General features: G+C 37.5%; 2 protein-coding genes across 2 annotated transcripts in view; both read right to left on the bottom strand.

Moving 5' to 3' along the window:
* LOC122408136 (uncharacterized) overlaps positions 1–18,524 on the bottom strand; it is a 151,778-nt gene that overhangs the window by 123,632 nt on the left and 9,622 nt on the right. The window lies entirely within an intron of this gene.
* LOC122408143 (uncharacterized) lies at positions 7,971–8,623 on the bottom strand. Its single transcript, XM_043414774.1, has 2 exons — positions 8,549–8,623; positions 7,971–8,470 (listed from the first exon to the last, which is right to left on the bottom strand). The coding sequence occupies exons 1-2, from the start codon at positions 8,554–8,556 to the stop codon at positions 8,092–8,094; spliced, it is 387 nt and encodes a 128-aa protein (XP_043270709.1). The 5' UTR covers positions 8,557–8,623; the 3' UTR covers positions 7,971–8,091.

The raw sequence follows: 18,524 nt of genomic DNA, 5'->3' as shown, positions 1-18,524 counted from the left end.
CATAGTATGTTTTATTTATAAAAATATGTACAAAAAAATTCTTACACTAACCAAATTGTACTGACAATTATTTTTCATTTTATCTTAGATCTACGTCTTAGGAATGTAAATGTTACCGTCGAGACCGGTCAACTTGTACGTAATCGGTACGTTGCGTAATTGTAACTATTCCATAGTTATATTGCCGACCAGCTGTCAATTTTTATTTTCGGATCGAAGTGGTGATCGATGCGACGAAAACTGCTGAAAAACTTCGGCTGCGTACATTGTTCCGGCTCCACGCACGGTCATTTTCGTTGCTCGATGAACGCTGAATGGAATGCTTGCTCATGAACGAGCAAAGTTCTATAAACGAGTGGGGAGGGGGAAGAATAGTAAAGTAATTTACTATGGGCCATCGTAATTTGTCTCACAGTATCATTGAAAATGTACAAGGAGCAAAATGATGTTGAAAATTTTACTAATATGTTCCCATGTAATTTCTTCCAACGTATCGGAGTAAATCTACAAGGTCGTGACAAGCTCTAGTATTTTTACTATGTTCCATTCTATTTTTCTCATGGAATCGTAATAACTTCTACGTGTGTGGTCACGAGCTGTTAATTCTGCGATGTTACATTCCAATGTTTCCTCCTAAATCGCAGCAATTATCAAACGCGTTAACGATTATTCAAAATTTTCTTATGTTTACTCTGATTTTTCTAGCGTTGCACATAGCATTATTCTGTGCAAATTTATATTACACATCTGGATTTGTTTGAAGCATAACAAAACGTCTAACAATACATTGTAAAATGTGACTCGTTCCGCAGTTGAATAACTTTCTGTTCGTGCTAGACATAAATTTTACCACGGTTGGGAGTAAAAATTTCTGTTTAAAAGCTGTTCATTTGGAAACCTTCAATCGCAAATTTCGCGTATTGATAACTTCTAATATAGTGCAGTGATAAAATTACAATGTATTACTGCAAAAATTGAGAAGGTTTCAGTATATTTCAATATTTTCAACATCATTTCTGCTGATAATGACGACTTGGTTCCACCCTGCAATGACTACATAGTAATTTTTCGTATAAAAATCTCTCCGTGTGCCACGATTGCCCGATTTTCCCAAATTTGTTTCCGCGGAGAAGGGGAATCGCCCTCTCATCGCGGCTCAATTTCACGCGCTCGCTCTCTTCGCTCGGGGGTTGTTATCGAGGTGAGTCGTCAATAATCATTTTCAAGGAGTCTCAGGATTATTTCTAACGTCGACTGCCCAGTCACACAGTACGAGCTCCGATCTTTTTTTCATTTCATCGCCGATTGACCCCGTCCCCAGCCTCCAGGCAAGAGCCATCGCGAGGGATTCACCGCACAAAAAATCAAGCCGAGTTTTCTTTATTGTACATTTGACGAGCACTGGTTCTACGAGTGTGTGAGCTATGGAAATGAATCGAAAAATCGAAATTTATAAATGAAAGTGTTGAAGAGAAAAATCTAAATTTGTGAACGAAATTTAATAAAGAAAATGATAAATTTGACTGTACGTATACCTATATTGAATAAATTGAAACTCATGCAGTGCGAAATGCGAGAAAACGCTGTAAGATTCATAATTATTTATTGTAATAATCAACGAAATATCATAATATTTATAATTAAATAATCAACAGTTTTTCTGCAATGCATATTCACTAGTAAATTCGAATATAGCAGATACAAGGATACCGTGTGCCACGCATCGTCATACACGTGGATAAACCATAAGTGCATATCGATAAAGTGCTTAACAAATGAATGAGATCAATCTTCGTGATACTCCGTTTGCCCGCATCATTAGCATCATTCTCTATCGCGACCTTTCTGAATAGGTACATGCTATATTGATGACCGCTAATGCTCGCGCATTAGCCCCCAACGTTGATCCAATCAAGACCCCATCGAATATCGAGCTTCGAGAATGTTGGTGGATAAATGTATGGTTGGTATCCTTTCTCTCTATATATCTGCGCGTAATATTCGCCACGATATTGATTCTCCTGTGTGGTATATGCGCGGATACGTACAATATATAATATGTATGTAAATAGTGTGTACGTATATGGAGTGACGCATAATGTCCACTGAGACGAAATGAGATGGGCTGTAAAAGCGTAGAATCAAGTGAAATGCGGCCCTTTTACCGTTGAAAATAAGAAAAAAGCTTGGATAAATCGTAAAAGAGAAAATGGCAGCGGAGATTGTGAAAGAATATGACGAAACCTTGGAGTGCGCGGTACGTGTATGTGTAAAAGTACGAAAATTCACCACCTCCGGCAAATTTTTCATGCATGGACGATGACCACAAACCTCCAAAACGAATAACCCCTCTACATAATATCTTTTTCGTTCTCGGCTCACTGCGACGAGATCGCTCGATTTTACGAGAGCCGGATCACCACAAATTTCTCAGCCAATCTATTTTTCCGAAAAGACTCGAATCGCGAGCTCAAAAATAAGTATTCGGGAGCTCAAAATACTATTTTTAACTTAAATTTTGTCTAAATCTCTCGAAGTATGCGTGTTTTTCAATGGGATAAAAAACAATGGGGGGGGCGCTACAGTAGTTGAACTTTGTTTTAATCTTCGTCGTCCAAATCCAGTTTGAGAATAGAACGCATATTTGTTTTTCGTCCTTATGTTCTTCGTCGTAAATAAGAGTAATATTATCCAGCAAATAATCAAGTAACTTTTTCTAACCGTGGTGATTCGTTAGAGGATAATATTTGGCTACGAGCGAACTGATAAACACTCTCCGTACAGAGTTGGTTAATGTTGCTTGAAATTTTGAATTTCCGGGATGCGACTGGTTGTAATATCCTTAACGAATATAAACAGCGTGTTCTAGTACGTGCATTCTCAAACGTTCCGCACAGAAGGCGTATTAGTCGCGACTATTATTAAAAGTATCGCACGTATCTTATGTACACGAGGGCTATGTAACGTGTCGTACATTACTTTACGCGTGTATACGATCATGGGGTACCTATAGGTAATAGAAATTGCCAGTGTTTATGGTGTACGTGAATTTGCCGGGCTCGCGAGAGTACGCCTCTCTGCCAATACCAAAACGTGGTGCAGCCAGGCGTGGTCTCATAAATAATCTCAATGTAGCCCAGCAGCGCAACGGAAGAGGGAACCCGTAGAGTGGTTCAGTCCTTAGAGAATCGTACGAACGTGGTGCTAACGTTCCGTAGAGCAGCTTATGTCTGGCGAAGGCTTATATCAATAATAATATTTGTGAGCGGCTAATTTGCTTCATATTTTCTTCTGATCACTGCAATCATAGCGAGCCTTGTTTACTATGAAAATTAGAATTTCGAGTAAGCTTGAATGGAAGGTAAATATTTTAATGAAGATTTGAACAAATGAAATTCAATTGGCTGGGAGCTAAGATGGGAAATTGATGGAGCGAAGAATCGATCATATTTCTGTTTGGCTTAAAAAAGGGATGAATTATTATTATTTTTTTCTTGTTTTACTTCCTTCTCACCACCTTTCGACTGTCTCAGGGAGAATCCAAGCATTGACAAGTGAAAATCCTTGGTTTCTCAATTCTAGCGCTCAAAAATAAAAAAAAAAATATTTTTTTCAATTTTGGCAGATGAGCAAGAGTAGGAAGTGTCCTAACACAAAAAATCAAAGTTTTTAGTCCAAAAGTTGAATTCGAAGTGAGAGTTACACCTTCCCAACAAATGTTAGACTCCTCAACAAATCCCCATTTTATATTTGTCAATTTTCACCGAAAGCGATGCTCGCGCGATTGCTGTATACATCAGTGAATTTCAAAGTTAAATACTTGATTGAGTTTTAAGCCGTTCACCAGGTCGCGCCGATCGTCGAGCAAGAGGTACTTTTTGTAGGTTTTCGATACACAAAACCCGCTGATATTCACTATCAGTGTTGCGACTCGTATCAGCCGGCGGGTCTCGCTCAGTTTTTTTTGGCCCTCAGGCAAGTGCGATACAATATTGTGGTCGAAAATATTAACTATAGGTAGTAGACAGTCACTCACACAAGTGGTTGCTCAAGGTCTCACGGTTACAATGAGGAGAGTGTGGAAAGAGTATGCAGAGTTCGGAAATTGTGGGATCGATTCACAAAAGCTATGGAGAATATGGAAAAGGATATTAGAAGAATTTTCCTCCATGGCACAATCATATGATTAACATTTTTACGGTTACCATTTTTTTGTCATCCAATTATCGTGTTTGAAATAACCGCTTTGTGCTTTTATGCAGTATCCATGTTATTGCTTTAAGCAGTAATTTGAGCGTTCCCTCAGCACGTACTAATAACCAATAATTTTTCCGTCAAAATCCAAAATTCTCGATATCAAAGTGTTGAGTCACCGAGCGACAGCATACGCAGCGCCAAGCGTCCTGAAATCAAACTTAAATCCGTTTCTACTGGATTTCGCAGCAAATATAACCATTACGCGAATATGAAAAATACCAAAAAAAACGTCATTTTATTAGCCAATTCTGGCTGTGCTCCGTTTTCGGAGACCAGATTTTTCACATCGATGTAATGAATAAATAAAAATACGAAGCACTTTGCGAACGCCATGACACCTTTTACCCCGGTTACAAAGATTATTTTATCACAAATTGTACACACATTTGTCACAAGCGAAGATACCAGAGCCCAGATTCACACCAATTCACTGTTCATTACGAAATTTATTTGCCACGATTTCAATAAAAACTGACAGAGAAATCCGGTAGAATACACACAAGGCGTCTGACATGTGACAGCGACTGTATTTACTATATATAGATATACTTTACCACGAGGCGCCACCATCGATTTTGAGTTGGTCACGTGCGCACGATGACCCTTGACACGACCATTTGTCATGGACATTCTCTTCGTGTACAAGGCAATATTTACAGGGCAAGATTCTTCATATCAGACGATATAAAAATTAACTGACTCGATGCGCGGAGTCTTGTTTTACCATTTCATCGTGCAAGCTACTTCTAACAGTCCGTATAATTGAGAATTCGGTGGGATGGCAATCACTGAAACATTTTTACTGAATTAGCGTGAGTTTCGAATTCATTTTAACAGAGTTATGAGTTTTATCGTTGCCTTTCCTCCCCCCTTCTTTTTATCTCTCTCTCTCTCTCTCTCTCTCTCTCTCTCTCTGTTTCCCAGCCTCTGGCTCTTTCTTCTTGTATTCTGATGTGCTGACGCAAGAGCAACGTACGTTATAACTCATGTAATTTTCGCTTGACGAGGTAGTTGACTCATTTTTGCATAATGCAGCCTAATAAGAGCTAATGAATGAAACTCCGCGCTATCCACATACACACGTATGTGTACATGTCTCTTTGCCACTATCATCATGGCTGTTCAACTTAACGGGAACCCGCACACACACCGGAGACTATATATACACACCTCCCCAACATTTGTGCACCCTTCGCTCGGCAATGCTATTTCGCAAATTGGATTTATACTACTCGCCACTTGGCCTCCCTCATTTTGTGCTTTTCCGTTTTACACGCTATACGTTAATTCTCATGGAGATATAGATATATTTTGCAATACTATATCTCACACAAATCATAGTCGAGCATTCCTCTGATTTTCCAGAATTTTCGACTTATGGAATAAAAAAACGTTACACAAGGCAAAATCATTTTTACTGTGAAATGGAACATCGAGAATTAAAGGTTTGGGTAACGCATGCCCTAAAACAGTTCTTACGAAATTGCAGAATGCTTTATATTCATTCAGTTTGACTGCGATAACCGGTTTTTTCTTATGGTATAACTTTCGCAAGTTGAGACATTGAAATTAAGCAGGATCATGCGATACCTGTGATTCAAAAAAGCAACTGAACTTTTTTGCTTTTTTGATGATCAAAGCAACGATTACAATTTATTCTCGCAATTATTAAAATTGTGTGTCACTTCTTTGTTGCGATTGATTAATTTTTTAATATAATGATAGCAGTTTTAATACTTTTGTAGTAAAATCGTCAAGCAAAATGTGACAACAGCCATTTTCTATTTGTGCGCGTATGCATATCTATATTTTAAACCAGCTGGCTCATAGTCTTGTCAAAGTTTCCACCGTTTGTGCCGTTGTTACTCGTTAACCTCAAATACGTGTTTTTCTTTTTCCATTCCCAAGTGATTTTCACCGGTAACAAGGCTTTTTCAAGACATCATTAATATCTAAAAACATTGTATTTTCTTATTCTCGTTTTTGGCCCTTCAAAGTTGGGAGGATCCTATTTCATTGAATCCAAATCGTCGCACAGTTGCGAAAAGTTGGAATTTTTGACTTCCATTAGATTTGCGTGATCTTCCTCAACTGTTTTAGTTAACAACGGTTATTACTATTTTTCTTTCCACGTTGTAGGTTTATCTAGTTCGATATTAAATGTGAACTCAAGTCGTAAGAATTGAGCTGAAGCAAGTGGTAATGGAAGCAGAAAAATTCACAGAGGCCTCGTTCACGAGGGGCGGTCGAATGAGTATTTTTCGAACGAGGTGGTCAAGGGAGATAACAAAAGTCGAAAAAGTACATTGGCTTATCTTTTTACAAAACGATAAAGCAGACCGTAAACGATAAAGAGCGTTTGAAGTGGTAGTTTTATGAGGAAATAATAATTTTCACCATCCCTGCCGTTATACCTTTATAGATCGGAGTGCGTGTTCAATGACCCTCTTTTATAGTCGAGATTTTACACGAGCCACATCGGCGGTTTTTCGAAGATTGGGCCGGTACAGCTGCTTTGTGGGTGCAGCCTGAATGAAGGTTGAAAGGTATTGAAAGACTTTGCAAGGTTAATGAACGCTTGAAAGGTACGAGTTGACAGAAAAATCGAGAATGTAATAAGAGAATTGAGCGAAGATCTGAATATAGACGAATCGGAAGAGAGACAAAGAACAAGAAGATACAGAGCATGAGAATTTGAGAATCACAAAAAAAATGAAAGCAAGGTGAATTGAGTAAGATGTTGAATTTTACGGGTCAAATCGAGCTAAAGTAATGACTCGGGCCTTACTTTCCCTCATCTTTTTGTTTTTTTATCTTGGCAAAACTACTTCCCTTCTCGTTTCATAATGGCTTCTCACACCTCAAGTTTTAAGTTTTAACTTTGCCCCGTCTTCCGAATAACTTTGTGTAACTCATCGCAAAGTCTTTCTCTTTCTCTTTGTTGCTCTTTCTCCGTCTTCGGACATCCCTAGCTCTCGACCCTTTGTATGCTCATATTAACTGCCAGCAAATAGGGGGGACTTTTAACCACATTCCTTTCGCGTATTAAACTTTGCAAATTGTGATCTTTTGTTTAATAGAATTCGAGGACTGTACTCGACTAACCGCAAAGTGATAAGAATCGTGATAGGAATTTTTACAGTTTGTTGGTGCCTCTATATTACCACCCTATTTTCCAGCTATATTTCTACCGATAGACGTCACAAATAACACGAAAGAAAACGTTCTTTTTCGTTTTATTTTATAGAGGTTTCCTGAACGGAGGATTCGCTATGAGGGAGGGTGACGAATTGAATCCAGCCAAATCGAATCATTGCTTCACGAAGCAAGAGGAAACCAGACCCCAACGTCTACATATACTCAACATTCGCGTCAACCCTCTCTAGGGATCATCTGCATTCTTCATGGCCCTCTTTTTTTCACATCGTTTCGTCCCTCGCGATTTTCTACAAGGACTGAGTAAATACAAATAAAAGGTGTACATTTGCAAATTGCTTCCTCATAATAATATTTAACCATGAACAAAATCTTATTTTGTATCTTCATTTCACGCTGCTTGTCGAACCATAATTTTACGTTTTGACAGCTGTTGAGGAATCGTTCTCACTTTACTTTTTTCTTAAAAAGTCATTTACTTTCTTAAACATTATTTTTAATTGAAAAACAAAAAAGTTTTACGAAATAAATTCTTATTCAGACATTTTTTTACAGCGCAATTTCTCCGATGTAGTTTCCTTTAACCCATGCAGTACGCCAATGGAATCAATTGCTTCGTGAGAGTAGAACATCAATGTTTCCTGTTCGTGTTTATACAGCCCGAAGAATAACTTTATCTCAGACGTTGCCAGGACAACAACAGTGTCTGGTCTTCCTCGTTTTCTGGCTAAACATGATCAGTAGATGCGAGAATTTCTCCTCTCCAGTATTCGCAATATGTTTATCAGACAAACATGTACAGCTCTGGAAAATCTTGCCTCGTTCTTGCAAGACCGAGAAAGACAATGCAAGTATCTTAATCAATCGTGGAATACGTATAATGGTACAGCCCCATGCTACAGAACAATGTCTCCTCCCCTCTCGCTCTTGCTCTCGCTCCTTCTCCGTGTCGTTCGCCCCACGTCGACTGTCGTTCTTCATTGCCAACCACATGAGTCTGGGTACAAGGAAAGCCCACAGAATGACGAGGACGTTAACACGAGGGGTTGGTGCGACGCTATAAAAGAGAATAGCAACCGAAAGAGAATTGAATAGGGGTAACGAAACTCTCTGCTGCGACGGATATATAACACACCACTCCATTGAAGCTTATCCTCATACTATGTCTGTCGTAAACTTTGCGATGTCGAAGTAAATTAGTTGCCTGGCATTTCTCTCATCTCCATACAACCCATATTTGTTTCATCTTTGACAAATATAAATTAAATATAGACGGTAAATAATTCCAATTTCCTCGAGTCTGATGCACCAGCCACAAATTCCTAAGATAATGTTAGTCGTGGTCTTGAGCTCCTGTAACCATTTGTTTCACAGTTATCGAGGGAGTCCGATCATTATAATTTAAGCTAGAACTGACATTTAGACTACACAAGTTATGATTGCACTCACACCACGATATCATTTTCATTCCATGTTTTTAATTTTCCTGGGAATGTTCTTCCACATTTTCAGGAGCCTGACCTATCGCTGGAACCTCATTTCACTGTTTCTGTTTCGGTTTCTCCAAGCATTTCCGCCCATCTCAAGAAAAATTGTGGAAAACCGAGCGGTTACAGACGGTCATTCTTTTACGGAGCTTCCGTTCGTCAGGGTCATCGGAAACGCAGAGAAACTGCATCGCCACAGCCACACATCAACCGTCCAACCATCGCTGCCGTAAATCATAACAATATAGAAAAGCATCCGATAAATCAGCTCGTTTTAGTCGAACCGCACAACAACTGCTATTTGATGGACGGTTTTTCCCGCAGTATAGGACAAAAAAACGATCGGAAATACCGAGCACACCTCATCAATGGCTACCATAAAAAACCTATATCATAAAACTGCGCGGACACGAGACGGTGTGGCGATGCAATTGTGTAACGCTTTGATTCAGCTTGTTGTTACTTATACAATATCCTACTTTAAATGGAAAAAATAATCTTAAAGAACGGCTTTTTTGTTTTGTAATTTTGTAAAAGTATTGAATTTTGTAAATTTTTCATAAATTTTTTTTCTGCAAACTTGCGAACGAGCGCGTATGTACTACCACTTTCGCTCACTTTTTATTTTTCTGAAAAATCCTTAATTTTTAACCGAAAATATACGTGCTATAAGACTCCGAAAATGGACTATCGTCGGTATAGATCGATGGGGAAGTAGTGTGACAGAATACCATCACCATTTGATATCGCTGCACTGTCATGCACAGTCACACGACACTCATTGATCCTCCAAATTTCTCTAGAACTTTCGGAGGGAACTCGAGGGAGATTACCTCGAATTATGCGCGAAATTTCTCGGCATAGACATCTCAAACGCCGTGGGAACCAATGTCTGTTCTACAAGAGATTCTACAACGACAACGACATTTACTATGTCGCACGAACCTCCGCTTATGTACACCGACACAAATATCTGCTGCGTTCCTCGTAAGGGTGACTGTACAAGAGGCATGCTGGAATTTTGATAACGTTCGACGGTATACAGGGTGTCACCGAAGTGGACCATTTGGGTGAAGAAATGTTTTATAAATCGCGACGAACGTGGCTCTTTACAGAACTCTCGAACGGTTTTGAGATCCTAGAAAACGAGTGTTTTCAGAAAGTACTTTTCTATGTAGTACTTGATTTTGAGCTTTCAAGTTATTTTTCCGTTCGAATGTCGTCTATTAACTGATAATTTTGAAAGAATGCATTTTTCTATACTAATCCGAAAATACCTGCACACGAGGAGAGAAGACGAAAATAAATTGGAACACGTTGATATGAATCGTGGTTGACTCACCCTGTATGAGAGGGCGCCAGTTCAAACGTAGTCTCGATACTTGGTCGATAGTGAACCTTGCCGGAGAATATTTTTATGAGCTCACGTGTGCAAAGCCCTCGATGACAAAAGAGAAAAGTTTTAGCTGCACTGGGCACGCGCAGTAGTATGGAAACGATACATATTCCAACGATTCTTTAAGAGAAATCGGCTGCAATCGTGGCTTTGTAATGTTGATTAAGCTCAATCGAGCAGTTTGAGATTTTTCAATGAAACTGTAAATATTTCATATTTATGCTGATTTCAAGTGAAACAGCTTGTAAAATGAGCAGGGGGAAAGGACGACTCTCGATCCAATTTTTCGATACTGGTTCAGGGAAGAAAATTGCACAGGTTAATGGATCGCCATAATTTTTATGGAGAAAAAAACTGAATTACTTCGTCCGACCGTCCCTTGTCATTGAAAAGCTTTTCAATATCGAGTCACAACTTTTCTCATAGTTTCTCGTGGTCACATTTCATCCTATGTAGGCTACTGTGACAACTCGTGGAAGATAATTACTCGTCAGGGAGCTTACTGCAGTCCCTTAATCTATAGACACGGTGTCTGGTTGATTGATTAAAAAAGTGTCACTCCCTTTCACTTCGCTGTAATGCTCGATGAGAGATCTGATAAATTTAGGTGTCATTAGGTGTTGGTTAGTGGTTGTTAAATTGCTGGAACACGCACCAATCGAATGAAACTTCTCCTGTTAAATCAGTCGATGGATAGAGATCATAAATTTTCATTGATTTTCATCGATATATTTCGAGATGACCATACCGGAGAACCACGGGAGAGAAAAGTCCGTTTTGTCGATGGAAAAGCAATTGAAGCTACTAGAGGGTGAAATATCAAGGGAGTTGTACACACCGGTGTGTTTAATTCACCCTTACGTGTGGGGCTTCCAATGTTGACAAGAGATATTTCGACCCAGTAGACTGTATTGCTTTTTTATCTCATCCGAAGAAGAAAATATAGTTTCAATAATAAAATAGTTGATGTGTGAAGTGTGAAATAGGTCGCAAAAACGAAGGTAATCAATATAAGTTTGTTTCATGGGCTACTAATTGAAAATGTGAATAAAGTAGCAAAATAAATAGCAAACGAATGCCTCAACGAACGTTCACTGTCAATTTCTCTTTGAAAACTTGCACTTTCCAATTTCCTGGTTCAGTTAAACATTCATTGTTGAAATAGCCAAAAAACTTTTCAGTGGGAGTGATTTTTACTCAAATTTTGATGTCTGACTCCTGAAGGTACATTTTTACTTCCGCTTTATATAATTCTTTGGAGAGAGATCAAGGTGCAAAACTGGATGTTCGATATTTAACGATCATTTAAACTGGAACAAAGCATCCGGTTACAAGCATATTCTGCTTTACATTGTTCTATTTAAAGATAATGGGCTCAATATATGTTTTCTCACTTCACAATTAATCATTCGTTCTGCTAATTGAAACTTCGATCAACAGCAGAACCAAAAAGTGTCACAGCATACAAATACAAAAGAAGAATAGGACAAAAATAACACAGAATACGACACGGGGTGGACGAAATGTGGAGGAAATTGAGAAAGTGTTCAAATATAGAGAGGAATCTTCATCTATATCTTTGGAATACGTATCTCATCGTTTATTATGGTGTTTGGGTCGTGCCAGTTGGGCAGCACGATGTGTATTATTAAAACGAAGAGATCCTTTCTCAAGTTCGTTTCCCCTTGTCTCATTTATATTTCCGTCCTAACCCTTTACGAGACAAATAGAGGAGAACGAGAAAAGCGTACTAACGAATCGCATCTCTATCGCTAAAATTATCCTTTCCTTACCAACGTAACTACATTTAACCGTACACTCGTTGTGGATCAGCACCCAACATGCCACTGAGCCTTTTTCCTCGTCTCTCGCACTAAAAGTTCGTTTTTTTCGTCTCCCACACGTGTTTCTCTTGCTTCTGACAGATATTTTGTTCTCTTTTTTTTCTTCTAATGAAAACAAAAACTGAGCAGAGACAAGCTGCAGCTGGTCACTGATTGTGTTTCTTTTTGAACGTATCTCTGGTTTTGCAATTGGGGGGATTTCCATTTTATATCTTTGATAATAATAATTATTTGAAAATCTATATTTCATTCTGTGTTTACCAGAAAAAATCACAATCTCAACAGTTAAAAGACGTCCATTTTTACAATGTTTTTAGAAGAAAAATGAGATCGCTTCAAAGATTCGTTGAAAGACTGCATGCTGCATGTGGGGTATCCAGGCCAAATCGACCACTTTTGAACCCGACCCCTTTCGATTTGGCGGAAACTTTTTTGTTTTTTTCTACTGCATCCAAGAAATTTTTCAGAATTTTTTTTCCCCGACCCAAAAATTGTTGTGAATTTAAAAAAAAAGTGCCGTTATTTTTGTTCAGTGAGATAACGCTTTCGAAAATTGACTTATCGGGACGCTTTTTTTTAAGTTTTGTCTTCAAATATATTTTTCAGAAAAAAATATCAAAAGGTGATACAAATCGACCTTCAGCATTTTTTTTTTGAGAATTTTGATAAAAAAAGAAAATTTCGGGATGATTACCATTTTTTATTTTTTTTTTTTTTTCCATAAGAAACTTTGACATTTTCTACAAACTTTCTGAAATTTTCAAAGTGGGATCTTTTCGCTTTCTATCCTTTTTTCCATTACAATTTTTTTTTTTCTTCAATTTAGCTCATTTTTAATGACACCACTTTGAAAATATTCTAAGATCTACCGAGAATCTTAAAAGTTGAAAAACAATGATAATTATGAAAATTAAAATCGGTAATCATTTGAAAAATTTAAATTTTTTCCTAAAAAATCAAAAAAATATTTCTGGTGCTTTTATTAAACGTAGAAATAAACTCCTATCGAATAATGAATGAAATTTCGAAATAATAGAATGACCAATAGTTGTTTTAATTATACGAGTTAAATCTACATTGATATCCTTAACTTCACTCAACTAGTTCATTAATTTAATTTAGTCGATTGATTTTAACACTAAATGCATCGAGTGGATAGGTTGTAGAGCAGAAACGAAATTTGAAGGGTTGAACTATCGCCAGAGAGTCACATCTTTCCTCCTTTTGTTAGCGTGTTCGTGTGATGGAAAAGGAAAGATTTCTGGAGGTTTACGGGATGGAAAAACAGAACAAAATGACACAAATGGTCTGGAGCGGGCGCGTGAGAAAAGAGCTCGTAAATTTAACCCCCAACGGTGCAATATTGCGAGCTCCCGAGGTGAGTTTACACGCTGTCCGATCCTAACTCTTCTTCTCCGAGTTCTCTCTTTCTCTTTCCCTCTTTCGCTTATTCTCGTGTGTATATGAGCGTGCACAATAAACTCTAAAAATCTAGAACGCCGTAGCACATGTACCCAAAACAGACACTTGTGAAAAAACCACGGTAAAAAGGCTTAATCGTGTAGTATTTACCACTGTAATGTTTTCAGAGTGGACGAAAATAAATTGCAAACGCTCTCGGAAGCACTTTTGTGCATGAAAAGTTTGTATTAGTCTCCGCGTCAACACCAAATTTATCGTTAAATTAATGAAAGACGGCTCTTTAGCCACATATCAGAACGGAACCTTGTAGTCGTAGTAATTGAATTATTGGTAAAATGTCACGGAGGAAAATTAGAGCTGAACTTTGTATTTGCGTTTCAACTCGGATAAAATGCAGTCGGTCTTGAAAAATGAGAGAGAAATACCGCTCCGGCGTGTTCCAAATGGTTCGACACACAAAAACTTTCGATAAATTACAACTTCCATGGGAACTCGTTTACAAATTATTTTCCAATCTTGAAGATACAAGACCTTATAATTTGTCACCTTTGTCTGTCAGGCTTGCTTAAATTTTGACGTTTCATTAAAGAATATTGAACACTTGAAATCGTCGCCTTTCAACAATTTCCTCTCCATTACTTTCTTCCACTTTTTTGAATATCCTGTCGATCTAACGACGATGATTGCAATGACAAAATCCAGAATTTTAAACTTTTCGATTCGGATAGACACATTACGATCAATAAAAAGATGGTTTTTCATCGCTCAATGCATTCGCAACATTTTTCAGAGCCTCAGACGCAAAGTTGAAAAACAGGTAACATATGTGAATCTAAAAATGTTCAATCTTTATTTCGCTTGGGTATTGACGGATGAAAACTGGTAGAGTATGAAAAAGTGCATTCGTATAATATACATGTATATGGTCGAGAGGAGGAAAGATGGCATTATTAGATGAAATATAAATAGTACTCAAATGTTCCATTCGCAGGACGTTTCGTTGTCAATCTTATCTTGAATCGAATTTTTCCTTAGAATGTCAGGACCATTCTTACGAGTCTCGAGAATTTTTTTTTCTTTTTTTCTCGTGCTCTGAATGCTTCGTCGTGTTGTAAGAACATCGAGCAGACGACGTTAATGCGATTGGCGCGCTCTCGTCTTTTGTCAGGAGCAACGAAAGGAATGAAATGCATTCGTTTTCGAGAAAAGAATTATCATATGTGTGTGTGTGTGTGTGTGTGTGTGTGTGTGCGCGCGCGCTCGCGGTTTTCAACACTGAGATGTTTATTCGAACAAAGCATTTTTGAGAGCGATTAAATTCAAGAATGATCCCTACGAGATATATTTATTCCTTCTGAACCATTATACAAATGGTATTTTTTCTCAAAGAATTTTCAGATTCTAAGCTTAAGCTTCATGTACAATCTCTGACAAAAAGCACACTTTAATATTTAGGAAAAATCGCCATCGTTATCTCGAATTAACAGATATGAAAAATCGTGTGAATTATTTGAAAACCGGATAATCTATGCTGCGAAGGGACGACACTCGACGATTTAATCACTCACAAAAATGCTGCTAAATCTCATTAAAGTGGCTTTGAGTAATTTAAAGATGAAAGGATATTGATGAGTCCTCATCTGAAAGCACATGGAAATTAGAGCTCGTTATTACAAGCTGTGTGTGGATTCACACTCATTATCGTGACCTACAAGCGTTGAGTTGACATCTCATACTGCGTTCCATCAACGAAATTTTGTTTGATACTCACGTTTTCCAGTTGGAAATTTCCAACTGTACTCCCTAAGCTTCATTTCCACAAAAAATATTTTAAAGTTGCGTTTATAATTCGAAGTTACGATACTCCAATTAAAAAATGTTTAAGAAGAAAAAGCTCAAGGTTATTTGGCTCCAATGATAAATGATCACGATATTTTTCGCCACTGATTTCAAAGGGAATATTTATTAAAACGTAATATAAAACTTCCATTTATTCTAAATTTGGAAGATTTTTCGAATTGAATGGTGCCATCAGTCGAAATAGAATTCGTGAGCGTGGTACAATATTTTATACCTTTTCATTGAACGATTTCTGCAAAAAAAGTCAGTAAAAATAGTGTATTCGAAGATACAGGAAATGATGAGAACTGTGCGAGCGAATTGTTCATAAATAGATTCAAAAATTTATGTGATTTATTAGTCTTTTTGTAGTATACGCTCTACCCCGGCAAATGACGTCCATAAAGTTTATTTTAGCGTCATATTGCTCGGTAAGAAAAAAGTGAATCCGTCTCTGAGTGTAATAAAATTCTTCAATTTCCCCAGCAATAAATGCATTTTATCTCGGAATGCAAATCGTAGGATTTGAAGTATGAAAAAAGGGAAAGTGGAAAACGACGTTTTCAAACCCAGTTCCCAAGGAGTATTCAGCGACGAGACAAACATCATTCTTCTTTTCTTCATTGAAGTTTTCAAATGGGATTTGAAGTACTTCTGACAGACAAACTTGAATTTAGGATTGCCGAGTGTTTGGTTCGGAGCACGCTGTTAAAAAATACTTAGAAATTTAAAAAACTAAGAATAAAATTGTCTAAACCGTGCGTATTGCTGAACAAATCCTTATTTATTAAAAAAAAAAGCCATAAAAATTCTAACATTTTTGCTGATTCAGAGGCACACATTTCCGCTGAATCGAAATTAAAAATCTTTCCAACGTTGTATCAATTCTTCAATTTTTTTCTCTTTTTCCATAGAACACCAGAAGGAAGCAAGAAGTTCTCGTCCATTCGACTCTTCTTTTATTTTTCTTCTTTTTTCCTACTAACTATATATTTTGCTACTTGTTTGCTGGCTCTGCTCGATGCGGAGGATTGAGAGAAAAGATTCTCTTTTTCTATTTCATCCACATTCTCTTTCCACTCGTTGAAGACGAGAGTTTAGCTGCTCTCGTTCCCATAACGAAGCCACTGTGTGCTCACTGATGTAATTTTCATCCTGCACTTCCACGGTTCAACCAGTTTCATTCCACAATGATTGTCTCTGACACAACTACGTATCACATACAGTCGAGCATACACAGAGTCAAAGTAGCCTTAAAAAGGCATGCATGATTCCACATTAAATTTCATACCGATTGCAAAAAGAAAGAAATCTGCAGACAATCATTTCCTATTTTCGAACAAAAAAGACTCGATTTCAAGAGTGTATGAGAATTCTGGACTCCTGAAACGAAGTATTTCTCGAAGCGAGTATAAAAATTGGAACACAATAAATGAAAAACATGTGAACAATTGTTGAAACAATATGACTGTTTTTCTCAGATAATTTCAAATATTTTACCGTAATTCTTCGTTCCTGGACTGTCATAACTGATACAAAAAATAGGTAATCTGATGGATAAAAAACAAAAAGGTTTTCTTGGAATGCACATGTATCTATAAAACAAGCGCATTTACGATACGGAATATCATCGTGTGTTTTGTGTTGTCCTGTGGGAATTTTCTCGTGGCAAAGGGATCAATTCTTTTATCCACCACTTTTACTCTCCCGGCCGAATCGCTCTTTTTCCTTCGTCGTATAAATACATATACGTGTATATGTCAATACATATACCGAGCTATTATAGGTTTTTCCAATCGCTCGAGACTTTTCAGGCGCAGTTCTTACTCTACGTCATATATTTTTCTGGGCTGTTGTCGCTGCCTCGTAAAACGTTCTTCAGTTTCATCCCCAGGCGAATCGTGTCGATATCTTTCACATTTTTCTCGTCTTCCCTCCGTCCAGTTGCAGCCCTTTATTTTTCTCCTCCCTCCTCCCTTCTCATGCCACTTATTTCCGCTTTTTTCTCTATTTTTTTTGCTACAACCAATTGGACATGTACTTTTCACCTCGATCGAGCAATGTCCCTATCTCGTTTGAACTTGCCAAAGTTTGACAGAGTCACTGGCTTTTGTCTCAATCAGCTCCTCTTACCTTTCTTTCTTCATACATATATATTTTCATTTTTTTCGCATCTTCCCACATTTGACCATTAATTGCTGCTTTTACTTTCTCCCACTTTGTTTACTTGAATTTTTTTGCGTTATGTTCTTATTTGTAATTTTTTCAAGGTATTTTATTTTTAATGCTCTTCAAATTTTTATTCATAAAATAAGTTTTTGTGAAGTCTAGATTTGGCTTTTTGCTACCCGCAACATCCATTTGAAAGGGCTAAATATATATACTCGTTTCACCTTTTTTGCTCTCAAATAAATTTTAAAAGCACTTCAATTCCGTAGGATTACTCTATCTTCGAAGTTCGTCTACCTCGAGATACATTTTTTGTCGAAGCACCTGAAAGCTGTTACTTTTACATGATGATTTTTCAGTCAGAGCTGAGCAAACAGTGCGTGTATTGATAAATTGCTTGTTACTCTGTCGAACTTTCTTACGTGTTTTATTCCATGATTCGGTTCTGGAAAATTTCTATTGTTTTTAAGTCAGTGTCATAACTTTTCTTCTTCATTCTTATCCCAAAACAACCAATGCTTGTTTTGCCATGAGTACACAATGAGATAACACAGAAGATTCCACATTTTATTGCAAATTGTTAGTATCTTTACGAGTTCTTCATGTCAGACCCAACGGAACAAGGAAAATAGAAAAAAAAGAGAGTTTTACCAACATTGAAGAATGAAAAATCTGCAGTAGTCACAGCTTTACTCGGTATTTTTGTTTGAGGTTTGAGAGAATAGTTGCTCCAGGCTCTTCCGGTAGAATTCATGTTTCTTTCATCTCTTTCATTTTCATTGGATTCAATCGGAGCATTATTACATCGTCAGATCCTTTATATTACACTCGGATTAGTTTGTTCCTATCTTCGACTTTACTTATTGGTCGTCAGTTAGCATCGACCGGTGGATGTCTGTGGCATACACAGTAAAAAGTACAACAGAGCAAAGTGGGTTTCATCGAAAGCAGTAT

Source organism: Venturia canescens, chromosome 1 (genome assembly GCF_019457755.1).
Source record: "Venturia canescens isolate UGA chromosome 1, ASM1945775v1, whole genome shotgun sequence".
In the NCBI taxonomy this organism is placed as follows: Eukaryota; Metazoa; Arthropoda; class Insecta; order Hymenoptera; family Ichneumonidae; genus Venturia; species Venturia canescens.
This window is presented reverse-complemented; position numbering and strand designations above follow the sequence as displayed.